The sequence below is a fragment of the Diceros bicornis genome, chromosome 30 (assembly GCF_020826845.1).
Source record: "Diceros bicornis minor isolate mBicDic1 chromosome 30, mDicBic1.mat.cur, whole genome shotgun sequence".
Taxonomy (NCBI): domain Eukaryota; kingdom Metazoa; phylum Chordata; class Mammalia; order Perissodactyla; family Rhinocerotidae; genus Diceros; species Diceros bicornis.
This window is the reverse complement of record NC_080769.1, coordinates 3,046,895-3,074,648: the sequence shown is the minus strand read 5'-3', so window position 1 is coordinate 3,074,648 and position 27,754 is coordinate 3,046,895. Positions and strand designations below refer to the sequence as shown.

Below are 27,754 nucleotides of genomic sequence, written 5' to 3'. Positions count from 1 at the left end.
AAAGGGAAAGAAAGCATCAAAAAGAACTTCAATATGATCACAAACTCAAAACACATAAAAGAATAATTTGCGACAACATAGAAGGAGAAGAGCTAGGGGATGGAGCCTGCATAGGCTAATGAAGGTAAGAGGCTATCAGAAAAAGAACTATCTAACCCATGAGACCTTTTATATAAACCTCATGGTAACCACAAAACAAAGAATCATAGCAGAGTCACAAATGAAAAATAAAAAGAAAACTGAGAAAAACATCACAGAAGACTACCAAACTGAAATGGCAGTCATAAATACAAGGGAAAAAAACAAAGGAAATACAGAACAACCAGAAAACAAGGGACAGAATTGCAATATTAAGCCCTCATATATCAATAATCACTCTAAATGTAAATGGATTTAATTCACCAATCAAAAGACACAGAGTCCCTGGATGGATTAAAAAAGAAGACACAACAGTATTCCATCTCCAGCAAGCACATCTCAGCTCTAAGGACAAACATAGGCTCAGAGTGAAGGGATGGAATATGATATCTCAAGCAAATGGCAACCAAAAAAAGTGGATGTAGCCATATTTATATCAGACCAAACAGGCATCATGAAAAAAGTTAACAAGAGACCAAGATCGGCATTACATAATAAGAAAAGAGACATTCCACCAAGATGATTTAACACTTAATAATGTATATATGCACCAAACACAGGAGCACAAAAGAATATAAAGCAACCATTAGCAGACCTAAAGGGAGAAATTGATGGCAACAATATAATATCAGGAGACTTTAAAACCCCACTTGCATCAATGGATAGATCATCCAGACAGAAAATCAACAAGGAAACAGTGGCCTTCAATGAAACACTAGAGCAGATGGCCTTAACAGATATATATAGAACATTCCATCCAAAAACAGCAGAATACACACTCCTCATAAGTGAACATGGAACATTCTCAAAGATAGACCATATGTTGGGAAACAAAGCAAGCCCCAATAAATTTAAGAAGATTGAAATCAAATAACTTTTCCAACCACAATGCTATGAATCTAGAAATCAACTACATGAAAAAAGCTGAAAGAGTCAAAAATATGTGGACCCTAAACACCATGCTACTGGACAACCATTGGATCAATGAAAATATTAAAAGAGAAATAAAAAAATACCTCGAGACAAATGAAAATGAAAACAAAATGTAATAAAATTTATGAGATGCAGCAAAAGTGATACTAAGAGAGAAGTTCATAGCAATACAGGCCCACCTCAACAAACAAGAAAAATCTCAAATAAACAATCTTAAACTCTCCCTAAAAGACCTAGAAAAACAAGAACAAACGAAACCTAAAGTCAGTAGAAGGAAGTACATAATAAATATCAGAGCAGAAATAAATTAAATAAAGACTAAAAGAACAATAGAAAGGATAAATGAAACTAACAGCTGGTTCTTTGAAAAGATAACCAAAATTGACAGTCCCTTAGCCAGACTCACTAAGAAAAAAAGAGAAGATTCAAGTAAATAAAATCAGAAATGAAAAAGGAGAAATTACCACAGACATCACAGAAAAACAAAGGATTATTAAAAACATACTATGAAAAGCTATACACCAACAAATTGGATAACCTAGAAGAAATGGATAAATTCTTACAATCATACAACCTCCCAAAACTGAATCAAGAAGAAATAGGGAATCTGAATAGACCAATTACAAGTAAAGAGATTAAAGCAGCAATCAAAATACTCCCAAAAAACAGAAATCCAGGACCAGACGGCTTCTCTGGAGATTTCTACCAAACATTCAAAGAAGACTTAATACCTATCCTTCTTGAAAGATTCCCAAATATGGAAGAGGAAGGGACACTCCCTAACTCATTCTACGAGGCCAACATTACCCAATACCAAAACCAGACAAAGATGAGACAAAAAAGGAAAATTACAGAACAATATCGCTGATGAACCAAGATGCAAAAATCCTCAATGAAATATTAGCCAATAGAATTCAACAATACATTAAAAGGATCATACATCATGATTAAGCGGGATTTATTCCAGGGATGCAGGGATGGTTCAGCATCCACAAATCAATCCACATGATACAGCACATTAAAAAATGGAGAATAAAAATCACACGATGATCTCAATAGATTCAGAGAAAATCAACTAGATGAAAAAAGCTGGATGTGTCAAGATCCAACATCCATTTATGATAAAAACTCTGAAGAAAATGGGAATAGAAGGAAAGTAGCTCAACATAATAGAGGCCACTTTTGACAAACCCACAGCCAACGTCCTACTAAACAGCTAAAAAACTGAAAGCCATTTCTCTAAGAACAGAAACAAGGCAAGGATTCCCACTGTCACCACTCTTATTCAACATAGTACTGGAGGTTTTAGCCAGAGCAATTACGCAAGAAAAAGAAATAAAAGGCATCCAAATTGGAAAGCAAGAAGTAAAACTGTCACTATTTGCAGAGGACTTGATTCTACATATAGAAAACCCTAAGGAATCAAAAAAGACTCTAACAAACAATCAACAAATACAGTAAAGTTTCAGGGTGCAAAATTGACTTACAAAAATCAGCTGCATTTCTATACACTAATAACAAACTAGCAGAAAAGGAAAGCAAGAACACAATCCCATTTACAATCACAACAAAAAGAATAAAATACCTAAGAATAAATTTAACCAAGGAGGTGAAAGGTCTGTATACTTAAATCTATAAGACATTATTGAAAGAACTGGAAGAAAACATAAAGAAATGGGTGGATATTCCAAATTCATGGGTTGGAAGAGTAAACATAGTTAAAATGTCCATATTACCTAAAGCAATCTACAGATTCAATGCAATCCCAGTCAGAATCCCAGACATAGAACATAGAACATATTGAACATACAGAACATAATACACAGACATAGAACAAAGAATCCTATAATTTATGTGGAATAACAAAAGACCCGGGATAGCCAAGCAATCCTGAGAAAAAAGAACAAAGCTGGAGGTCTCACACTCCCTGACTTCAAAATGTCCTACAAAACTGTAATAATCAATACAGGATGGTGTTTGCAGAAAAACAGACACACAGATCATTGGAACAGTATTGAGAGCCCAGAAATAAAGCCAGACATCTACAGACAGCTAATGTTTGACAAAGGAGCCAAGAACATACAATGGAGAAAGGACAGTCTCTTCAATAAGTGGTGTTGGGAAAACCAGACTGCCACATGGAAAAGAATGAAAGTAGACCATTATCTTATGTTATACACAAAAATTAACTCAAAATGGATTAAAGGCTTGGATATAAGACCTAAAACCATAAAATTCCTAGAAGAAAACATAGGCAGTATGCTCTTCAACATCGACCTTGTCAGCATCTGTTTGAATACCATATCTACTCAGGCAAGGGAAACAAAATTAAAAATGAACAAATGGGACTAAATCAGACTAAAAAGCTTATGCACAGCAATGGAAACCATCAATGAAATGAGAAGACAACCCACCAACTGGGAGAATATATTTGCAAATCATATATCCAACAAGGGGTTAATTTCCAAAATATATAAAGAACTCATATAACTCAGAAACAAAAATATGAAGAACCCAATCAATAAATGGGCAGAGGATATGAACTGACATTTTTCCAAAGAAGATATACAGATGGCCAACAGGCATATGAAAAGATGTTCAACATCACTAATTGTTAGGGAAATGCAATTCAAAACTACAATGAGATATCACCTCATGCCTGTCAGAATGGTTATAATTAACAAGACAAGAAATAACAAATCTTGGAGAGGATATGGAGAAAAAGGACCCCTCATGCACTGCTGGTGGGAATGCAAACTGGTGCAGCCACTATGGGAAACAATATGGAGATTTCTCAAGAAATTAAAAATAGAAATACCATATGATCCAGCTTTGACTACTGGGTATTTATCCAAAGAACATGAAATCAATAATTCAAAAAAATTTATGCAGGCCTATGTTCATCACAGAATTATTCACAACAAGCAAGAGAAGGAAGTAACCTATGTGCCCATCAACGATGGATAGATAAAGAAGATGTGGTACATATATGCAATGGAATACTACTCAGTCATAAAAAAACTAAAATCATGCCATTTGCAACAACATGGATGGATCTTGACGGTATTATGCTAAGCAAAATAAGTCAGACAGAGAAAGACAAATATTGTATGATTTCATTCATATGTGGAAGATAAACACATAAATAACGAGAACAGATTGGTGGCTACTAGAGAGGAAGGGAGTGGGGCAGGCAAGGGATAAAGGGACACATATGTATGATGAAGGACAAAAACTAGACGAGTGGTGGTAAATACCTTGCTGTCTACACAGAAGGTGAGATATAATAATGTACATCTGAAATTTACACAGCTTTATAAGCCAATATGGCCTCAATAAAATAATTTTTAAAAAATTACAGATGCCACCCCAGGAATTGCTACCTGTTTGTAAAACTAAAGGACTGGATACAATCTAAATGTACATCAATATAGGGCTAGTTATTGAAATTATGAAACATTTATATAATAAAATATTATGCATCTATAAAAAAGGAATGAAGAAGCTCTATTTGTATAGCTGAAGAATCTTCAAGATTCATTGTTAAATGAAAAAAATCAAAGTGGAGAACAATGTGTATGGTATGCAACCAGTGGTACTGAAGATATATTTTTAAAAAATGTCATTTTATATTAATAAAATGCTTTTGATAGAAAAAAAGGAAACTTCATTCACAGTAGCAGTCAGACCTCATTCGGACTTTCAGGCACCCCACCCCTGAGTCTAGCCCCAGTGCACCATTAATCTTCTTTCTGTCTCTATGGTTTTGTCTATATTGGACATTTCACATAAATGGAACCATAAAATATGTGATCTGTTATGACTGGATTCTTTCATTTAGCATAGTGTTTTCAAGGCTCATTCATGTTGCAGCATGTTTTCATGTCTGAATAATATTTTTTAGTCTTTTTTAATGGCTCCATAATATTCCCTTTTATGGATATGTCACATTTTATTTATCCATTCATCAGTTGGTGGACATTTAGTTGGTTTCCAGTTTTCAGGTATTTTGAATAATGTTGCTATGAACATTCATGTACAAGTTTTTGTGTGGACATATGTTTTCACTTGTTTTGGGTATGTACCTAGGAGTGGAATTGCTAGGTCATGTGGCAGCTGTATGTCAACCTTGGAGAAACTGTCAAACTGTTTTCCAAAGTGGCTGCACCATTTTACATTCTAGTCAGCAATGTATGAGAGTTCTAGTTTTTCCACATCCTTGAAAACACTTTCTTCCTGTCTGTCTTTTTAAAAATTTTAGCCATTTAGCCTAATGGGTGTGAAATGACACCTCATTTTGTGGTTTCTAATTTTCATTTTACTAATGACTAACGATGTTAAGCATCTTTTCATGCACTTATATGTCATTTATACCTTTAAAGTAATGTCTCTTCAAATCTGTCAATTTTTAAATTGAATTATTTGTCTTTTGCTGTTGAGTTACTCAATTTAATTTTAAGAACAGTGCAAAACAAACGTTCTCTTATGATCAAGATTGATTACTGAGGCATAGAGAGCTTACGTCTGTTGCTCAAGGTTTTACTTTCAGATAGTGAGAGAATCCACTCTTGATACCACATGAGGGTAAAGTGGAGAGCGAGGCAGACACCTCAGGACAAAGGAGAGTGTGGCAAGACATCTCAGGACAATGAAGCACACACTGAGAAGAATGTAATCAGGAAAGAACTGAAGTGTCCAAGGAGGACACCTGGAAAGAGCTCAGCTGACGCAGGTGAACATGAGTTTTAGCAGCTCGTCCTGGTTAAGAGTGCACGTTCAGGGAGACTGACTTCCTGAATGGAGGAGTGAAGACCTTGGTAAACTTGCTGTCCATCTAAAGCAACAAAAGTATAAGCAAAACAACTAAAACCAACAATTTCAAGACTCTAGCAATTATCCAAAGCCACAGAACAAACCAGAAGTATTCTATCCAAGAGAAACTACTGAACCTCAATGAGACTGGAGAGGAAGGAGTCTGTGATGTTTTAACGTGGAGCCATTTCCATTCCTTCTCTCCCCACCTTAGTGGTGCAGCAGCCAAGACTTGCTAGCCTTGCAGACAACAGAGAGATCTGACTATTTTTAGAGATCTGTTAAAGGCGTCATCATCATCCCCAGAGCACAGCTGGTATTTTGTTCTGACCCTTTGACTCCCTGTGAAGATTTTATTCTCCAAATTTGGTGGCTATTTGATTCGACTGAAAGCTCATCTCAGTGGGGGACAAAAAGGCCTACTTCCTGGGCAATAGCAAAACAATAGCAAACTACTGTCACACCACCAGCTGTCTAAGGATGTGACTTCAGGCTGGACCAACAAGAACTTGTCTGGGGATTTAAAAGGAAATACTGGAGCACTAAAGGACCACAGGGAATCTTGAAAAGCTCTGAAATCTTACTGGAAACCTCTGGATGCACAAGGCTGTGCCCATGCTCAGGAAAGGACTGGGAATAAAGAAGGCACCAGTCTCTCCTCTCTGGCTGACCTTGAGGCTTTGTGCCATCAGAAAGTGAGAGCTCAGTCTGTAACACAAGCTTCCTGAAGTTTGCAGGTGTGCCTTCTCACACACATACCTTGTAAAAGAGTTCAAAGCTTATAGGCCAGGCATGTAAGGAAATCTTATGCCCAAAGATTGAGTGGCCACTAAATTGTCCCGAACCAGGTATGACCTCCTAGGCACCTAGGATTAAAAATAAAAACAAGAACTTTAAAAAGCTAGCAGAAAACTCAGAGGCTGCATACTACAGAGAATGATCAATGCACAGAATTAGTTCAGGAAAGTCAGTAACAAACAAACAACAACAAACTAGAAATAACAACCAGCCTTTGAGGAATCTGATAACAGGAGTGTTACAACATATGATCTAAAACTCTTGGTTTTAACCAAAAATTTATGATATACACAAAGAAACAAAACAGTATGCCTCACACACATGGAAAAAAATCAATCAAAAGAAAACGTGCCTGAGGCACAGGTTTTGCGCTTAGTATACAAAGTCTTCAAATGAGTTACTATAAATATATTAGAAGAACTAAAATAAACCATGTCTGGAAAATTAAATGCAAGTATGACAACATCTCACCAAATAAAGAATATGAATGAATTATGAATGGAACCAAATAGGAATTCTGGAGTTGAAAATTACAGTAATTGAAATGAAAAATTATTCTGAGGGGTTGGACAACAGAATTGAGCAGGCAAAAGAAAGACTTAATAGGGCCAGCCCCAGTGGTGTAGTGGTTCAGTTTGCCATGCTCCACCTCAGTGGCCCGGGTTTGGATCCCTGGTGCAGACCTACACCACTTGTGGCTGTGTTAGGGTGGCAACCCACATACAAAATAGAGGAAGATTGGCAGCAGTTGTTATCTCAGGGCAAATCTTCCTCAGAAACAACAAAAAGAAAGAATTAATGAATTTGAATATAGGTCCATAGAGATTATGCAGTCTCAGGGCAAGGAAGAAAAAGAATGAAGAAAAATGAACAGAACCTCAGAGACCTGTGGCACAGGACCTAGTGCACCAACATGCACATAATTGACATCCCAGAAAAAGATGAAGCAAACGGGCCAAAAACTACTTAAAGAATGAGTGCCTGAAAACTCCCTAAATTTGGAGAAAATATTAATCTACACATCCAAGAAGCTCTGTGAACTACAAGTGGAATAAACTCAAAGAGAGCCACACCTAAGCACATTAGAGACCTACTGACAAGAGTCAAAGATGAAATCTATAGAGTGGCGAGAGAAAACTATTTTTTCATGTACAAGAGGTCCTCAATAAGATTGACAAATGACTTCTTGTCTGAAATCATGGCTGTCAGAAGGCAGTGGGATAACACCTTCAAAGAGTAAAAAAAATGTTAGCCAACCAAGACTTCCATATCTAGCTAAATTCTCCCTGAAAAAAAAAGAAATTCAGTCATTTCAAGATAGACAAAACTAAGATAAGTCTTGCTAGCATAACTGTCCTACAAGAAATACTAAATGAGCCCTTCACACTGATAGGATAGGAAACTAGGCAGTAACTTGAATCCACACAAAAGACTAGAGAGCGCCAGTAAAGGTAACTACACGGGTATCAGGAAAGGCACTATAAACTTATTTTTATTTGTAACTCTTTCATTCTCCTGTGTCAAAAGACAACTGCACAAAGCAATACTTATAAAACAGCGTCAATGGTTTACAACAGTAATAGTACTAAAGTGGAGGAAGGAAATAGAGAAACATTGGAAGAAAGTTTAGTATAGTAGTGAAATTAAGTTAGATGCTAATTGCAATCCTCAGGGCAACTCAAAAAACATAGTAAAAGAAACAAGGGAATTGAAAATGTACACTAGAAAATGTCTATTTAACACAAAATAAGAGAGGAAATGAGGAATAGGAGAGTAAATAAAGCTATTTGATGTACAGGTAAGAAATGTCAAATGGCATACAAACTCTACCTTATCAGTAATTACATTATAAATCAATGCATTAGACACCCCAATAAAAAGTCAGAGAATGGTAGTATGGATTAAAATTTTTATTCTATCTACTGGAAGACACAATTTGGATTCAAAGACAAAAGTAGATTGAAAGTAAAAGGATAGAAGGAGTAACCAAATGAGAGCTGGGGTAAAGACAAATAGGACACTTTAAAATAATAAGTGGGTCAATCCATCAGGAAGATATAACAACTATAAACATACATGCACCAAACAACAGAGTCCCTAATACATGATGCAAAACCCGAGATTGAAGGGAGAAATAGACAATTCAACAACAACAGTTGAAGACTTCAACATCTCTGTAGTGGGTTTGATAGTGACCCCCCAAAATATGTGTCCGAGTCCTAACGCCTGGTACCTGTGATGGCGACCTTACTTGGAAATATGGTCTTTCGAATGTAAATAAATTAACAATCTCAAGATGAGATCATCCTCAATTTAGAGTATATCCTAATTCCAATATCTAGTGTCCTTATAAGAGAAAGAAGAGGGATTTTTCAGAGACAGAGGCACATAGGTGCAGACCATTGGATGGCAGAGGCAGAGATCAGAGTTATGCTGCCGAATATTAGGCCCCTACCTCACACTATACACAAAAATTAACTCAACAGCTATCATAGACATAATTATAATAGCTAAAACCATAAAGTTTCTAGAAAAAAAATTGGAAGAAGTCTTTCTGTCCTTGTGTTAGGCAATGGTTTCTTAGATATGACATCCTAAGCACGACCAACAAAAGAAAAAATAGCTACATTTGATGTCATCAAATTTAAAAGCTTGCCTGCTTTAAAGCACATTATCAAGAAAGCAAAAAGACACAGATTGGGAGAAAATATTTAAATCATATATTGATAATGGACTAGTATCCAGAATATATTAGGAACTCTTACATCTCAACAATTAAAGGACAAAAACCCAGTTTAAAATGGGCAAAAAATTTGAATGAGTATTTCTACAGGGAAGATAAGCCAATGTTTAATAAGCCTGTGAAAAGATGCTCAAAATCATTAGTCACTAAGGGAATGCAAATCTAAACCCCAGTATAATATCACTGCACACTCATTAGGATGGCTAGAATAAAAAATGTAGGCAATAACAGTTGACAATGATGTGGAGAAATTGAAACCCTCATATATTGCTGGTGGGAATGTAAAATGGTATAGACACTGGAAAACAGGTGGCAGTTTGTCAGAATGCTCAGCATAGATTTGCCATGTGCCCCAGTAATTCCACTTGTAGATATATACCCAAGAAAATGAAAACATAGATAACCACATAAAAACTTATACATGTATGTTTATAGTGGCATTGTTCATAATCACAAAAAAATTGAAATAATCTAAATGTTTGTCAACTGATGGATGGATAAACAAAATCTGCTATATCCTTGTAATGGAATATTATTTACAAAACAACACCACCAGCAACAACAGCAACAAAGAATGGGGTCATGAAACTTGCTGCGACATGGATGAACCATGAAAACATCATGCTAAGTGAAAGAATCCCGTCACAAGGACCACATGCAAGAGTTCATTTAATGAAATATCCAGGATAGGCAGATCCTCAGAGACACAGAGCAGAGGAGTTACTGTCAGGGGCTGGGTGGAGGCGTGGGTAGTGGGAATGGGGAGTGAAGGTTACTGTACACCAGGTTTCTTTGGGGGAATTGAAAACATTCAAAAATTAGATCGTGGTGATGGCTGCACAACTCCGTGGTTATTCTAAAAACCACTGATCTGGACACTTTGAAAGGGTAAATTTTAAGTATGTGAAATATATCTCAATAAAAATGTAAAAACAATCAACTTGGTAATAAAGATGGAAATAAAAGACTGCAAGCTCAGGAGCTTGACTGCCTGGATTCGAATCCCAGCTCTGCTACTTTCTATCTGTGCACCTTTGGGCATTTACTTAAACTATCTGTGCCTCAGTCTACCCTTCTGTAACATGGGGTAAATGAGAGTATGCATCTGCTTCACAGTATTGGTGTGAGGTTTGATTAATTAACACATATAAAATGGTTAGAAAAGTGCCTGGTCCACAACAAGCACCTTGTAAACCTTAACTATGATAGAGTCTATTATTTTGATTATTCAGATCAGCTCTACTATTATAAATGAAAAACTGGAATGTCTTTTGTATTTAGATAAAGAAGCAGGTTAGATTTTTTTAAATGATGCCCTAACTACTTCTTTTGATTTCATCTTGCAATTTGAAGGACAGAGATATAAAAACATTCTCCTTAATTAATAATATCTTCCCCCAGAAAAATGCCCTGTGGATTATTTCTTAGTGTCTCTCTCCATATTATGCTCTGGCATGATCAAAGTGCTCTGTCGGTTCTACGATGGCCATGGTCGTGCTGGAGAAGACAAGGACAGAGGGAATTTGCATTTACCGGGTGGGTGTTCCATAAAGGTGAGGCCTGGATGCTGCAGAAATGGCCACAATCACAGCCGGGACCCCGTAGCCCACAGGGAACATGAGCTTCCTCATGAACCTGCTCGCGCTGGAGTAGTTGACCACCATCAGGTTGCGAGCAGTGAGGAAGAGGTGCAGGCCCTCCAGCAGCATCCAGGTGAAGGAGGCCAGGTAGAGATAGTGTAAGGCACCTGCGATGAGGGCGCACAACACCTGGGGACGGAGGCAGGTGTCACCAGGAGGGACAGTCAGGGTGGAGGGTGGCCCAGGACCTCTCCTGCACCTTGCCCCTGGGGAGGACTCTGAGGAGCATGAAGGAGTTGTCAGAGAGGGTTTGTCTTCCAGTTGCATCAGTCAATGTGAAACTGGCTACTCACCCCTCACCTTCCCCGAGACACAAGATCATTTATTACAGTGTCCAGTTCAGCGTGGCTCCGTGGACTCAGCACCCCTGGGGCAGGGCAGAGGGTCCACTGGGACAGGGTCAGTACCTTGATCTTGGTTCGGTCGATGGCCGTGAGGAAGAGGAGGTGGGCCAGGAGGAGGCAGAGGGAGAGCTGCAGGTGGAGCGAGGTGCTGGTGTTCTGGATGGCTCTGCACAGCAGGAAGGTGAGGGCCGCCAGGAGGAGGCACAGCAGAGAGAGGCTCAGCCCTATGTAGGTGATCACAGCCAGCACAGGGTCCTCCTCCTGGGACCCGGCAAAGAGATCACAGTCACGCCTTCCTGACATTGCTTCCACCATTTTGATTTTTAAGCACAGCAAAATTAGGAGTGGAGGAGCCAGGTAAATTTGTGATGTTTATGGCTAAGTACCCAGAGGTTCAGAGTGTTAGAATACTGTGATTCTGAACTTATTAACTCAGACCCTGCACCAAGCCCTGGACTCAGAAGGGCCTATTTTTGTTTAGAGGCCACCTGATGGAGTGTTTGGTTTTGTGATCCAGAGGAAGTCAGCATCTCACCTGGCCAGGGTAGGTGGCCAACAAGGCTCCTGACCCACCTGCGCTCACTGGCTCCCACGATCCCCTCAGACCTCTACCATCACCAAATCTTCCTTTCTGCAGCCCCTGAGCACTGCTGTACTAAAGACCCCTGTGGTAGGCATAATTCTAATTTGACAACCATATCCCTGCCCCTGGGTGCACACATACCATTTTCCAGGTTTTCAATCAAAGGAAATTCTGGGTGCTACTGTGCAAGGATTTTACAGCTGGTGTTCAGGTCCTATATCAAATGACTTTAAGAGAAGAAATTTATCCTGGATGGGACTGATCTGATCTGGTGAGGCCTTGAAAGATCTGGGCTCCTCCAGGAGAAAAAGATTCAAAGTTGGAGAGTTTTGATGTGAGGAAACTTCTGATTCTGGCCTCCACAAAGGAACACTGATACCTTGTGAAAGAGCCTAGAAGAGGGCCATGTGAGAAGGAATACAGGTAGCCCATAGATGCTGAGCATGGTCCCCTGCTGCCAGGTGGCAAGAGAGTGGGCCCTGAGTCCTACAGCTACAAGGAACTGAATTCTGCCAGCAACCAGGGGGCTTAGAGGAGGACCCCAAGCCTCAGACGAGATTGTGTCCCTGGCTGACACAATGATTTCAGCCTTGTAAGATCCTGAGCTGACAACCCAGCTATACCACGCAGGACTGCTGACCTGCAGAAACTGGGAGATAATACATTTGTGGTTTGATTGAACTGCTATGTTGTGGGAATTTGTTACAGTGCGATGCACACTGAATGCAGCCCTCTCAGGGCCCTCACCTGCACGTCGTAGTGGGCCATGAGGACGGCGAAGCTGCTGAGGTGGGTGCAGTGGCAGGTGGTGCTGGTGTCTCTGGTGTCCACCACCCTGCAGCCTGTGGTGGCCCAATGACCACTTCCATTCTGGCCACGCTCCCAGAAGACACAGAACACCCTCTGCCTTGGCCCAGAGGTCACTGACTGTAGGAACAGTGTGAAGGTGTGAGCTGGTGGTTCTGGTGCTCACAAATGATGACCTAACCTGGCTCATGCAGGGCTTTCCTGGGGAGATGATGCACCCATAGGGGAGCCTCTCTGAACCCTGAGGCTGTGCCCAGGACTCAGGCCTCTTCCACACCCACACCCCCATCCCACCTGGACTCACGTGGTTAAAGATGAAGGTGACTTGGAAGCTGAGGTTCTGGGTGTCATTGTTGTTCATAAAGGAGGTGAAAACATCTGAGAGCAGAACCGGGGAGACTACCTGCCGCAAGTCCTTATGCGTCTCATGTACAACTGCTCGCTTCTCAGGCTCCAGGACCAGGGGGGCCTCAGCCAGCAACTTACCCATCCCTGGAGTGGAGACAAGGCCCACCACAGAAGGGCCTGCAGGACCAGGTGAAGTGTGTCATCTTGGCATCCCCAACAAGACCCCTTCTTCAGATGGACTCTTTCCTCGTGGCCCCACCACACACCACACTTCCCTTTAGCATTTAATTCTCTATCTGTCACATCCCTGGGCACTTGTCCCACTGTGAAGCCTCAGTGACCTTCTCCCCATCTCAGCTGTTACCTGAGTCACCAGATTCCTGCACCATATCCCAGTTCAGCAGCATCTTTGCCTGATTCTGACTCAAGATGACATTCCTGTCTCCTTGCTCCAGCACCTCCATGGACAGTTCTATGAATTGTGGGAGTTACACAATTGAGTTAGGTTAGTAATTGTGACTGTAGTGGTGCTTTAATAGGATGACTTTATATATATACATAGTTACAATAGTATGTGTAATATTATCATTTTGTGTATGAAATGATAGTTCTATTTTATATATATACTTCCAGGGACAGTTCTATGAGTTGTGGGAGTTAGATTAGTAATTGTGCTGCAGTGGTTGATACAGTACCATTATTTCGTGTGTATATATATATATATATATATATATATATATATATATATATATACACACACACACTCACGCATATACATACACCAAAATTATGTGTAATACTATTATTTTTTGTACCAAACAAAACCATTATAATATATATATTATAATGTCGTGTATAATATTTGGTAGAAATAATAATGGTATATATATATGTTTATCATCTGAATTTACAAGGGATTATAATGGAAACCTTGGGTAAATTTTCAACAACAAATTAGATAATCTTGATGAAATGGACAAATCCTGGAGACATGTAAACTACAAAACTGGCTGCAGAAGAAATAAATAGTCTGAACAGCCCTATAAAGGGATCGAATCAGTAATCAGAAACTCACCAAAGTGAAAAGATCAGACCTGATGGCTTCTCTGGTGAATTCTACCAACCATTTAAGGAAGAATTAACATGAATCCTTTCTAAACTCCTCCTTAAAATAGAAGAGGAAGGAACACTACCTATATAATTCTATGAGGCCACACTTACCCTGAAAACAAAAGCAGAGAAAGACATCACAAGAAAACAAAACTGTAGACCTATCTCTTATGAACATAGATGAAAAAATCTTCAGCTAAATATTAGGAGTAAATTTATCTATGGAGTCTCAAGATTTGCACACAGAAGACTACAAAAGATTGTTGAAAGAAATTAAAAACCCTAAATAAATGGAAATACATCCTTTGTTCATGAATTGGCAGACTTAATATGGTTACTATGGCAATACTCCCCAAAATAACCTACAGATTCAATGCAATGCCATCAACATCCAACAACATTTTATTATTTTTTTTTAGAAATGGAAAAGCTCAACCTAAAATTCATATGGCAGTGCAAGAGGCTCAAATATGCAAAACAATCTTGAAAACGAAAAAGTTGGAGTACTTGCACCATCTGATTTCAAACTTAATACCAACCTATAGTAATCAGAACACTATGATACCGGCATGAGACTAGGCATATAGACCCACAAAATAGAATTGAGCATCCAGAAATAAACCCATGTATCTATGGTCAATTGATTTTCAGCAAGGAATGCCAAGACCTGTCAATGGAGAAGGAATATTCTCTTCAACAAATGGTGCTGGGACATCGGGATATCCACAAGCAGAAGAAAGATGTTGGCCCCTACCTCACATAAGACACAAAAATTGACTCAAAATGGATCAGAGATCTAAATTTAGGAGCTAAATCTAGAACAATTAGGAGAAAATATAGAGGTAAATTTTCATGATCTTGGATTTGGAAATGGATTCTTAGATAGGGCACCAAATGCACAGGAAACAAAAGAGAAAATAAATAAAATGGACTTCATCAAAATTGAAATATCTGTTTATTGAAGTGAAAAGACCATGAAGAAAATGAAAAGACCATCTGTGGAGTGCGAGAACACATTTGCAAATCACATATCTCATAGGGTATATTATCAGAATATATATAGAACTCTTACAGCTCAACAACCAAATGTCAACAACCAAAGTAAAAAACAGGCAAAGGCTATTGTGAATAACGCTGCAATGAACACAGGGGTGCATGTATCTTTATGCACTTGTGTTTAGAAGTTCTTTGGATAAATACCCAGCAGTGGAATAGCTGGATCATATGATATACAATGTTATAAACCAATGTTACTGCAATAAACAAAAAATTTAAAAAAAAATAGGCAAAGGACTTGAGTAGACATTTCTCCAAAAAATAGACACAAATAATCAACAATTGCATGAGAAGATGTTAAATATCATTTGTCATTAGGGAAATACAAATCAAAACCATAATGAGGTATCACCTCACAGACACTAGAAAGGCTACAATAAAAAAAACAAAAGGGAAGTAAATAACAAGTGTCTCTGAGGATGAGGAGATTGGAACTCTGATACGTTGCTGGTGGTAATGGAAAATAGTACAGCCATTTTGGAAAAACAGTTTGGTGGTGCCTCAGAAAGTTGAACATAGAATGAGCAACATAGAACATAGGATTGCTATCACTCAGCAATTCCACTCTGTGTACGTATGCAAAGAATTGAAAGCAGATATTAGAACAAAAACTGGTAAACCAATATTCATAGTAACCTACTCACAATAGTCAAAAGGTAGCAACAACCAAATTTCCATCAATGGGTGAATGGATAAACAGAGTGGTGTATCTTTACAGTAGAATATTATTCAACCATAAAAAGGAAAGAGATACTGATACATGCTACAGCATGGATGAACCTTGAAAACATTGTGCTAGGTGACAGAAGCTGGACTATAAGGTCACACGTTGTATGATTCTATGTGCGTGACACGTCCAGGATATGCAAATCCATGGAGACAGAAAGCAGATTCATGGATCCCAGGGGCTAGGGGAGGGGAGGAATGCAGAGTGACTGCCTAGTGGGTGCAGTGCTTACTTCTGGGTGATGAAGATATTTCAGAAATAGAGGTGATGGCTGCACAACTCTGTGAATGTACTAAATGCCACTGACTTGTACACTTCGGTTAACACGGTGAATTTTATGTTATGTGAATTTTACCTCATTAAACAAAGCATACTTAATATCAAATAATATTAAATTTACATTCTTCCTAATTTAGTAATCCATTTTCTTTTGAAGCCGTTCCTATTTTATCTTAAATTCTTCACTATAATTATTTTTCTGCTGTTAATTAATGTTATGATGAAAATGCCTATTATTTACAGTTTTTCTTCATTTCTTTTTAACCTCCTATTTAATTTGTTAATGAGAGTAACACTGAGATACAAGCATGATCACTCCGCTCCAGTGAAGTTGGGGAGGAGTGAGGTGGAGGACGGGCAGAGCAGGAGCCTGGGCAGACCCAGGTAATTACCTGTGCCTGCAGATGAATTGAAGGTCAATGACCCAGTGGGCAGGGCCTTGCTCAGCCCTCTCAGGACATCCTCCAGGCCAAAGAGAAGGTTAGAGGCCACACAGTGCTGCTCAGAGCGGGGCAGGGTCTCCAGGTCCCCTGGGGTCTCCAGCAGAACATCCACCTCCTGCATGAGGTTCTGGGGGATGGAGACACAGAACCAATGGGCCAAGAGCCAGAGGGTCTGCATGACAACCCTGCCCACTTAGCACCGAGAACAGACTCCAGAGACTATCTATTTTTGGATAAAGGTGGTACTGGATGGGATTCCCAGGGTCCTTGCCCCTGGAATCCAGCTACTCAGAGGTCAACCCTGTCCATGAATGCCAACCATGACACAAACCAAAAGTCCAGAGCAGCAAGAGGGAAGGTGTCAGCAGGTGCATGTGGGTGTCTAACAGTGAGTACAAATACCTGCTGTCAGCTCATCCCACCCCCCGGGAGAGGCAGGGCCTCTGAGCAGGGCGCCCTGGTTTTGGGATCCTCCTCCTCCCAGACCACAGCTTCCCCCAGCCTCTATGGTTGCCTCCCCACTGCCTCCTCTGGGTCCTGCCCTCACCTGGATGGTGACCTGGGCCAAGGCTGACTTGAAGTCTCTGCGCAGATCCTCAACTCTTTCAAAGAACTGGGAGAGACGCTGGCGAGAGAGGAGATGAGAGGGTCAGGGGAACTTGAGGGTGGGCAGGGAACTTGGGGAAAAGAGGCAGATGGGGTGGGCTGCACAGAGGGATTCCTGTCCCCTGGTCCCTGCTAGGGCCACTCACCTGGGTCATGATTCCAAGAGGTGGAGTCCACGGGGGGAAGATCTCTGTAGGGGACGGAACAGTGAGTCATTAGGTGTGAGCGTGTCTGTGTGTGCTGGGGGTGGAGTCTGGGGTCAGGTCAGGACAGGTACCTTCGCAGACGGTGTTGTTGGGGCCATCGGGGGACCCAGGAATCAGTATCCACCCTGGGCGGCAGCGGCACCTGTAGGAGTCCACAGTGTTGACGCAGACAGTGGAGCTGTGACACTGATGCCGCCCGGAGCTGCACTCGTCCTCATCTGGGGACACGAAGATGGGGTCAGGCCAGGTCACAGCCTGGATCAGGCCCCTCTCCTCTCCACGCCCCACCCCTTTCTCCGTGTTTGTGTCCCCTCGCCCCCTTGGTGGGAGGTGATGCCACCTGGTGAGGGCATACCCCTGAGTGGGGGGACCTGAGGTTATGGGAGGTGCAGAGGTGATGCAGTGGCAGGTGAGCCGGGACACACGTACAGGTTGTGAAACAGTGGGACACCTTCACCCCAGTCAGTGATTAATGCTGCCTGGGGGCCCTGGGAGCCTTCCCCTTGGTACCCCACCTCCTTCCTCAGGACCCCCAGATCTGTTCACATCTAGTCTCCAAAGGCTGAACACCTGGCACAGCAGGGCACCCCCTGCTCAGCCTGCTAGGTTTGTGTGGGTGCCACTGATCTGTGATCAGATGCTCTGAGTGTGGGTCTCCAGGAGGGCAGCGTCTGAGCTCAGGACCTTCACAGACAGTGTTGTTGGGGCCATCCGGGGACCCAGGAACCGGCTTTCAGCCAGGGCGGCAGCGGCACGCTTAGCCCCCCACGACGTTGAGGCAGTGGGTGGAATTGTGGCACAGATTGTGCCCCAAGGTACATTCATTCATGTCTGAGAATAAAGCCGGAGGGTCAGCTCTGCCCTCCTCTCACTACCCCACCTCTCACTGCCCCTTTTCTCAAGTTACTCAGCAATTCACACTGAAGACACCCCCATGCCCCACCTTCCAGCATCTAGCCTGTCAGGACACAACTGTGTGACGGCATTTTCCACTGTAAAGACTCCATAAGCTCAGAGCTTATGTGCACCTGTGAGGTGGATGGGGCACAACTGTGTGTGCAAGTGTGAGCCCAGATACACCAAGTCCCTCACACACGGTGCAGGGTGGACTGTGGGGACCTGTGACGGGCCTCTAACCAGGGAGGCTGCGACAAGATGGCTATGCACCTGTTGACACAGGGGGTGGGCTGTGGCATCACTGCCACCCAGAGCCACACCCCTGCCTTTGTTAGAGCAGAGCCCAGAGGGTCAGCCCTGCCCTGCCCAGGTCCCCCGTCTCTTCACTACCTGCGCTGAGGACACAACGCTCCTGACAAAGCTTTCTCTGGTAGCTTCCCTTAAGATGGGATCAGCAGGGACAATGCTCCCATTTTTCAGGCTATGCCTGAGGCAGAAATGGAAACCAAGTCAGGAGAGCTGAACTTCCTGATCAAGGCTCTTATTCACTTTCTCCTGAGCCCTGGACCAAGGTTCTCCTTCTCAGAGCCAGAAGTGACACCTCCCTCTGCTCCCATGTGACAGATGGGAAAGGGGTGAGGTCTGGGGGGTACTCACAAGGGGAGGGCCACCACAAGGGATCCCCAGGCCCAGAGGTCCTGACACCTCTTTGCTCTGTGGTGGGACCTTTCAGGGAGGTGGAGCCCTGGGCAGGGTCTCTGCAGGCCCTTGTTTTTCCAGGAACCTGAGGATCCTCTCCCTCCTCCTCAGGCTGCAGGACCTGCCTCAGCTCCTTCCCCAGCTACAGTCTAGGCTGTGCACAGCTTCGGGTGCATCAGGTTGAGCTCCACCCTGGGCGGGCACCTGCAGGTGTAGCTGCCCTGGGTGTTGATGCAGACTCTGCGGCCTTTACAGATTCTGGGTTTCTGTTGACATTCATCCACGTCTGCAAGGGGAAGAGAGGATCATAGACACCTGCAGCTGCGGGCAGCCTTCGGGGCTGAGAGTCTGGCATGTTTCCTAGCAGAGAAGCATCTGGAAGGTGCCACTGTCTCTTCCCTGGTGAGTGGGTGCCTTTTCTTATTCACATGGAGGCCTGTGGGTGCATGTGGTAGCCTAGACGCTCTGTTGTCCAGATGTGGCTGGAAATGGCCTGATTCTTCTCCATCTCCCAGCTCCAAATCCCTCAGCATCCCTAGGCAGCTCCCAGCTGGAGTGGGGACATCATGGCCACCTGTGTCCCAGTCTGAGCATTTGGACAATGGCCAGGATGGGCCTTCCTGGGGCCTGAGAGCAGGGGAAATGCTGCATTCCCCGAGCAGGACCAGCTTGGCTCACAGGGACGGCCTTTGTCCTCATTTCCCAGGGTGGCTGCTCGCCCACTGAGTTCTCCTTGGAATCTCAGTTGTTCTGACAGGACAGTGCTCTCGCATCCACACTAACTCCAAGAATCCACCTCCATAGAGGCGAACCAAGACCCACCCATGAACGGCCTCTCAAGAAGGAGGCTTTCGGAGAGGGGCACAAAAAATGAAGATGACGCTGGACAGCCAGGGCCACCCAGACAGCAGGCGCCAGGCTGGGTGGACAGTGGAGGCTGAGGTCCAGCCAGGTGGCCTTGGGGTGGTGAAGGTGCCTTTTTCTTATCCCCATGAAGACGACCTCTGAACTGGCAGGAAGTGGAGAGAATTACATCTGAGCAAGGCCGATGGTGGGTGAGGACTGTGGTGGCCGGAGAGGGGAGCAGGTGCTGATGGGCGAGGGGTGGCAGATGTTTCATTTTCTCAGCCCTTGGCCTCACATCAGTGACGCAGACCTGTGGGCCCCGTGGGTGGAGCTCAGCCTCCATCTTCTGTCCCCAGGGGTTCCAAGTCAATACGGGGTCTGGGTTGACCCCCTTGGTAGAGGGTCAGGCTTGGGGCAATGGTCCCTGATGATGCTTTCTCTTTTCCTTTGGTCCAGTCGGGAGCCTATTCCCTTCAGCCAACACTCTGAGTTAGTGTGCCTGGGGTCCATGTCACCTTGTCAACCCTTGACACAATATCCTCCTGGGTCTCAGCCATCTGAGGTGCCCACAGGCCACGGACTGAGATTATTGGGTAGGGCCAGGGGGAACCCTGCTAGAAGAATTAAATGGAGGCTGAGCATCCAAGAAGTCAGGTCAGGTCCAGGGCCATGAGGTGTCTTTGCCAAGTGGGGTTGTTGGTCAGGGCCAGGGGCAGCCAGGGAGGGTGAGCCCACCCTTGAATTTCCCCACCCCCATGGCTCTGGACAGAGTTTCTGGGTCTGTCATGGCCTGAGGGGGGTCTGAGAGGGCTCCTGAGGTGACCTAGTCCATGTGGGCTAGAGTGGGGGAAGGTCCCCTTCTGGCAGTGACTGATGAAGAGGATGGATATTGCACTGGAACAGAACACGCTGTGAGAACAAGATGCATCTTGATGCCATCTCCCTCTTTTTCTTTACAAAGATAAGATGCCAGGTGGGCACAGTATATGTAGAACTTCCAGAAGCGACCATCTATGGAGGGTTCTGAGCCTTGTGGTTCAGAGGGGGTGGGTGACCACGTAGGTGCCAAGACTGCCCTCTGATACCTGGAGAAAGTGGGGGCAAATGACCCCAAACTTCATGGACAAGGAGATGGAAGACACAACATTGTTCTTACCTTGACATGTGTTCTCATTCTCGTTCCTGAACGTTCTTCCTCCAGAAACAAGCTCATATCCTGGGCTGCATGTGCAGTAGTAGCTCCCTTCCGTGTTCTGGCAGTCTGCGAATTTCCCACAGGACACTGCCAAGGGGGCTTCACACTCATTGATGTCTAGAACACAACAGGACAAAGGGTCACCTCCAAAAGGTGTGAGTTCCATCAGGGCAGAGACCCTGGCCTCCAGCCAGACCCAGTCATGGCAATAGGACAGAACTCATGCCCAGGTGGCCTCATTCACAACTGAGGAGAAGCCAGGAGGTCAGGAGCCTGCCCACTGCTGGCTTCCAGCCCCCTTTACTCACAGTGGCCCAAGTACACCCCACACTCCTCGTCAGGCACTCCCCCAGCTCCCAGGGTCAGGCCTTGTCAAGATGTCCCAGGATGCATCTGGGGGAGTCTTGCTCTCTCCACCTCTGAGGGAAGTCCCCCCTTATCAGAGCCTGAGTCAGATATGAAATGAGGAAACAGCACAAAATGGCTACAGCTGAGTCATTGGGAGTGTTTTGTGGCATCTCTTCTCTCCTTGTTCTCTAAACACGAGAAGAAAGATGCCCATGACCCAGGTCCCCTTTGAGCAGCTCAGGGTCTTGTACACTGTTCCTAAAAACAGCATCAGCTTAATAAGAACCATGGACTCAAACATGAATCAAAATGCAGAGACAAAATGTTTGGTTCCTGTACATTCCAATCAGGGGACCAAAGACTTTAGAGCCTGAAAGGACTCTCAGCATCACGACGAGTCAAGACAGGCAACTGGTCTCCCCCAGATCAGAGTTCTCTTCTCTGTGCCTGCAGATTTCCCTTCTAAGGCCCCCGACCCAGGCTGTGGGTGTCAGCACCAGGACAGGACAGGAGCAGGAGGGACACACTCTGAGGGATTCCTGTTCAGCCCCCACCTGGGCAATGGGCTTCCCTCCAGTTCTGTGATGGCTGCAATGGCTGGACATCTGTTCTCAAGGCTAACGGGATGGGTGGAGTCGAGTGGAGGACCGTTCAGAATGAGGTGCGTAGGCAGCGAGATATGAGGATGGGAAATTCTCAGTCCTACAAGTGTGTTCCCAGAAAGGAGCTGGGATCCAGTGACGTTAGCAGCAGGATCTCTCCACGGTCACCCAGCCTACAAATCTCCGTGAGACACACACGTGCCAATGCACAAAGGATCTTTAGGAACACCTCCAGGGTCATGGGTGGGCTGGGAAGGTGAAACAATAACATTTTTTTTCCCTGAGGAAATTACTTTCCCTCCAATATTGATTAACACATGGATGCTTAGGAAACAAAACGAGAACAAAGAAAATCACCCATGAGTCTACTATACGGACTACTAGAAATTTTAGGGGTATTTTTTACTTATATTTTCTAACATATTAGGAATATTTTCCTTTATTATCAGTAAATATGCATCTAAGACTAGTTCAAGTAAATGAAGAATGTTTCTAGGTAAGAGTAGTATAATTTCCTTTTTTCTCATTTTTTAAAATTGTAGTAAAATGCACATTACATAAAATTTACCATCTTAACCATTTTGAGGTTGTATAATTTCCTTTTGTGATCCTGTATTGTTGAAGAATAAAAACTCCTTCATTTTAAACCTGGATCTGGATTCTACCACAGTAGTTGTGGGACTTTGGACAAGCCACTCAATCTCTTTGAGCCCAAATTTGATCTTTAAACCACAGTCCTGGCTCTGCTTGCCTCACGGGTCTGCTGTGAGGACGCGGTGGGAGACCATGATCGTGAGCCGGACAGGAGTTCCTGGTGAGCTCCCTCTGGTAGGAGAGCCTGAGCTTCCAGGCCCTGGGTGCTTCCTTCCTCCTGTTTCTGCCATTATTCCTCCCCTTTCTTTGTGCTATGAGAACAATAATAACAATAATAATAACAGCAACAACAACGATGATAGCTCACCTTTGTTGATAATTTGCTCTGTACTAGTCTAAATATTAAATTTCAACCATACATGTGGAGAAAGTTCAATGATTATCCCTAATATACAGACAAGCAAACTGAGGCACAGAGAGGAGAAATAATTTCCTAAAGGTCAGAGAGCCAGCCAGTGGCAGAGCTAGGCTTTGAATCCACGTAGGCCAGCTCCACTGTGTAAGCTCTCAACACTCCACTACTGATCATGAAACCCGATGCTCACTTCCCTCAACCCTCCCCTGCCCTGTCTCCTCTCTCATCTTTGACAAAGTGCTTCTGTGCTGCTCTCAGTGCTGAAGGATCTGGATGCCCCACACCTCCCCCAAATCTCAGTATGCCCCTGTGCAACCCCCAAGCTCCTGTACCATCGCAGGTCTCCGCGGGGTTGGTGATGATCTCCCCAGACAAAGAAATGAATCCTGGATGGCAGAGACAGGCGGTGCCACTGACACATATGGAGTTCCGAGGGCACCAGCGAGCACAGGCTGTGGGACAAAGACAGCGTTAGAAGGTCCAAGAAATGGAGGAAGCCAGATGCCAACTGGGGGTCCATGAGTGGATGAGAGGAGGGCAGAGACGGATGACTCCCACTGGAAGCAGAAGAGCTCAGAAGACTCTGGACATTTAGGGAGGGAAAAACACCTTCTCCTGTCCACAGAGGACCATCTCTGAGCCTCACGTGCAGAATAAGCCTCCTTTCCCCACCTTGTTGGTGAAGGAACCCAGACCCCAGCATGGGATCCCAGCTTACGTCACTAATGGGGATGCTGGGCAAACTCACCTCTAGAGTGCTGGGCTGTAGGTCCCAATGACAAAAGCAGCAGCAGTGAGAATCCTGGGACAAGACGACCAAGAGAAGACAAAGAGAAGAGAGTCAAGCTCTAACTTCAACCCCTGTCCGATAGCCATTGCCTCCTGTGGAGGTGGCTCTGGACCTGCAGCCTATGGCTTTCCAGCAGCCTCCCCGAGGCTCCTGTACTCGACTCAGAATAGAGGACTCAGCCTCGCCCCTCCATCTCCAGGACCTCCCGAGGAATCAGTCACTGACAGCCACAGCCCTCGTGGAGCCTGAGGTGCTACAGGTGAGGGGACAGAATATACACAGACTGCTGATGACAGGGACACAGCTTAGGAACTGCAACTTCTCCCAATGAAGGGGGAAAATCTTGAAGGAGAATGTCCTCAGATTGGAGTGCCTTTGCCCAGACCCAGGTTCTTTGTTCTCTGGCGATGGCAGAAATCTGCTTCAATAATTTCTCTTCCAGGATCACCCCCCTGTTTAGAGTACATGATTCAGGGCACACAAGAAGAGTGTGGGTTTGGAATCAGACAGCCTGAAGTGTGAGCCCTAGCTCACAGTGATTTCAGCAGGGCGTGGAGCCCTGGAATCAAGAGAGGGGGAGCTGATGACAGGTGACGAGTGAGAACAAAGGAGCCTGCAGGTGCAGCCACCCTCTCCTGGTGAGTGGACTCTCCAGGTTCAGCGCCCATGGCTTCTGTGCTTCCCCCAGCTGAGCTCCTGGCCTCCTGTAGTGCACTGAGGGCACAGCCTTCCCCCTTTGTCTCCCAGTCCAGTCCTGAGAAGTGAGTGACTGACAGCAACAAGCTTTGTGGTATGAAAACAACTGCAAGTGCTAAGGAATAAAATCTACCCTACGGACAATACCTCTAATAACACCTGTTAGAGTCTGTCATCCCAATCATGTGAGCCAAAAATTTTCTGAAAATCCATTCAGATCTGTGTGCCTTGAAGGAAGACAAAAGTGAATTCCTCTTAAGGCTGTGCTGCCCAGTTCAACTCTGTGTAAGGTGACAGAGGACACTGGTGGAGGATGAATTTGGAGATGGACATGTTCAAGTCTGCATCCCAGACCTCCACGTGGTGGCTGTGTGGCTTTGGGAACACCACCCATTGTGTGAACCACACTTTCTCCATTGCAAAATGGGGAAACGGTAGCATAATAGGAGGAGCTTTATTCTGATTGTAGATTAGTGAAGACTAACAAAGGGTTATCACAGAGTCCGATACAGAGTAAACAGACAATGTACGTCAGCTAAAGGGAAAGAAAGAGAAAAGGAAGAAAATGAAGAGCAGAGTTTCTCTCGGGCTCCTCTATGACCTTCCTGGTACCTAAGACCCACCGTGTCTAGGTCAGACTCCAGGGTCAGGCAGAATCACATGCTCACCTTGGTCCTCTCAGGGGTCAGAGTCCTAGACCCCTACTCTTCCCTCCTTGCCCACGAAATGTCCTTTTCTCCTATGACTCTGTGCAGTGCTGCAGAGGGCCAGGCTCCGGGTCCAGACCACCTGAGTCCAAACCAGCCTGAAGCTGCCCCTTGGGAAAGTTGTGCAGGCCTTCCGTGCCTCAGGTGCCCCACCAACCATGCCTCTGTTTTCTAAAGTGTGGCACCAGAGCAGGATCAGATAAGTCCCAATGTCCCATGTGTATGAATAAGTTCATTTAGTCTACTGATCACATTCTACATAGACACGTAATAATGTAAATATCCAGAAGAAACTAACTTTGCTCTCCACTGCTTTCAAATTCCCACAGTATTTGGTACAATGGACCCTCTGAAATATGCCCAGCTTAAAAAAATCATATTCCACACAGCAGATGATAAGAAATGTGGCTATTTTCATAAAACCCAAGAAACAAATTACAACCAATGAGGACAACATATAAGGGACGCCTAACATACTAGGTGACATGTACTATCCCAAGCATTGAAGGAAATACAGACTAATCAGAATTAAGCTCACCTCACTAATACTGGTTTTTACTGATTCACTGTTATTGTCCTTCAAATAATTCCATTACTCATACAAAACTGAAAGACTAAAGGACTATGTTTTTCTTCAAATATTAAGTTTCTTAGAGGTTGGTTATCTACTCTTATGAAAAAATAACATAGGCAGTGTGATGGTTAATTCTATGTGCACATTTGATTTGGCCATGGTACCCAGATATTTGATAAGACACCAGTCTACATATTGCTGTGAAGGTATTTTCTAGATGAGTTTAACATTTAAATCGGGAGACTTTGAGTTGGCAGATTACCCTTCTTAATCTGGATGGGCCTCATCCAATCAGTTGAAGGTCTTAAGAGAAAAAAGGTAGACCACCTCCAAGGAATAGGGAATTCTGCTTCCAGACCGGCTTCAGACTTGAGATGCAACAATAAGTCTTCCCTGGGTTTCCATCCTGCTGGCCTGCCCTGCAGATTTTGGACTCTCCAATCTCCACAATCTCATACACCAATTTCCTAAAATAAATCTAGATAAATAGGTATGTAGGTAGATAGGTAGATAGATAGATAGATAGACAGATAGATAGATAGATAGATATAGATGTAAAGATACATCCTGTTGGTTTCTCTGGAAAAGCTGAACTAATTCAGGTGCCAGAATGAGAAATCTCCAAGTCCCCATATTTGCCCTAGGAATATGTTTCACCGAATTTCTCCTTTGAAAACTGAATATAATTGAGCTAATATCCTTCCTAATTTTTCTTCCCTGCTCTTCCTTACAGAGATAGTGGAAAAACAAGACAGAAATCAAACACAGAATAGAGAACATTCTCAAACTGGACAGACCGTTCCCAGATAGCTTTAGTCTTCTCTCTATAATTCTTCCTACCTGGCAGCAACCTTAGAAATCTCTTCATCATGGTGCAGAGTCCAGCAAGCCCAGTCACGGAGGATGTCTGATCTTGGTCCGTGCAAGTGAAAACGACTTCCTATTTTAGTACGACTTCTGTCTTCATGGGCTGACTTAGGAAACTACTTATCTGAATGCTTTCTTCCTCCTAAGCTGCCCAACGATTAACTTCTTTGAAACTCACAGTTCTGCTTTTAAATATTTTCACAGCATCACTAGTATTTGCACTGAAAGCCTCCTTGAGCCTGGTTTTTATACCTTTCTGATATAGGAAGCATGATACTGTGTTTACAAGACCTCCCAAATGTGAAGAATCATTCTACTGGTCTTTTTGCCCCTAGAAGGACCTTAGATCAGAGTGAAAAGACTAATCTATTTATTATCTACTATCAGACTTCTTTGTTTTTAAGTTTTTATTTTGAAATAAATATAGATTTGCAGGAAGGTGCAAAAATGAGACGAAGAGTTCATGTGTACCCTTCACTCAGTTTCCTGCAAAGGTTACATTTTCATGTAATGATAGTCCAATATCCAAACCAAGAAACTGACACCGGGGCAATGTGTGTGTAGTTCGGTGTCATTTTATCACATGTGTGGATTCCTGTAACTGTCACTGCAATCATGATATGTAATATTTCATCACCACAAAGATCTTCTTCATGTTACTCAAACTTCCCTAAACCTTGGCAGGTCTAAAACTAAGGTGTTTTTATTCTTCAGCAATATCAAAAGAGTCTTAGATTCACATATACTGATAAAGGAGAATATTGCTGACATGTTTTAAAAGAAGAGAAATACATACCCCCAATTTTCCAGTAGTCTGTGTGGTGGTATTCTGGTGATTTTCTTTGCATTTTTAATATTTTCTTTGTTTTCTATGTGTCCATGTGTAATAGTTGGCTAGGCTGCCATAACAAAATAGCATAGACTGGGTGGCTTAAACAACAGAAATTTATT

The 27,754-nt window shown here is 43.4% G+C and overlaps 1 protein-coding gene across 1 annotated transcript in view; it reads right to left on the bottom strand.

The window, feature by feature from the left end:
• Nucleotides 1-26,857, bottom strand: part of LOC131394268 (adhesion G protein-coupled receptor E2-like) — a 38,078-nt gene extending 11,221 nt beyond the window's left edge. Inside the window, exons 1-13 of the mRNA XM_058525487.1 lie at nt 26,777-26,857; nt 23,918-23,971; nt 23,502-23,621; nt 21,172-21,327; nt 17,645-17,791; nt 17,514-17,557; nt 17,309-17,386; nt 16,711-16,888; nt 13,511-13,618; nt 13,103-13,323; nt 12,739-12,918; nt 11,472-11,669; nt 10,958-11,193 (exon numbers count right to left, since the gene is read on the bottom strand). Coding sequence (XP_058381470.1) covers nt 10,958-11,193; nt 11,472-11,669; nt 12,739-12,918; nt 13,103-13,323; nt 13,511-13,618; nt 16,711-16,888; nt 17,309-17,386; nt 17,514-17,557; nt 17,645-17,791; nt 21,172-21,327; nt 23,502-23,621; nt 23,918-23,971; nt 26,777-26,807 — 1,751 coding nt within the window. The 5' untranslated portion in view covers nt 26,808-26,857. The remainder of the gene's footprint in view (nt 1-10,957; nt 11,194-11,471; nt 11,670-12,738; nt 12,919-13,102; nt 13,324-13,510; nt 13,619-16,710; nt 16,889-17,308; nt 17,387-17,513; nt 17,558-17,644; nt 17,792-21,171; nt 21,328-23,501; nt 23,622-23,917; nt 23,972-26,776) is intronic.
• Between the last annotated feature and the right edge of the window lie 897 nt (nt 26,858-27,754).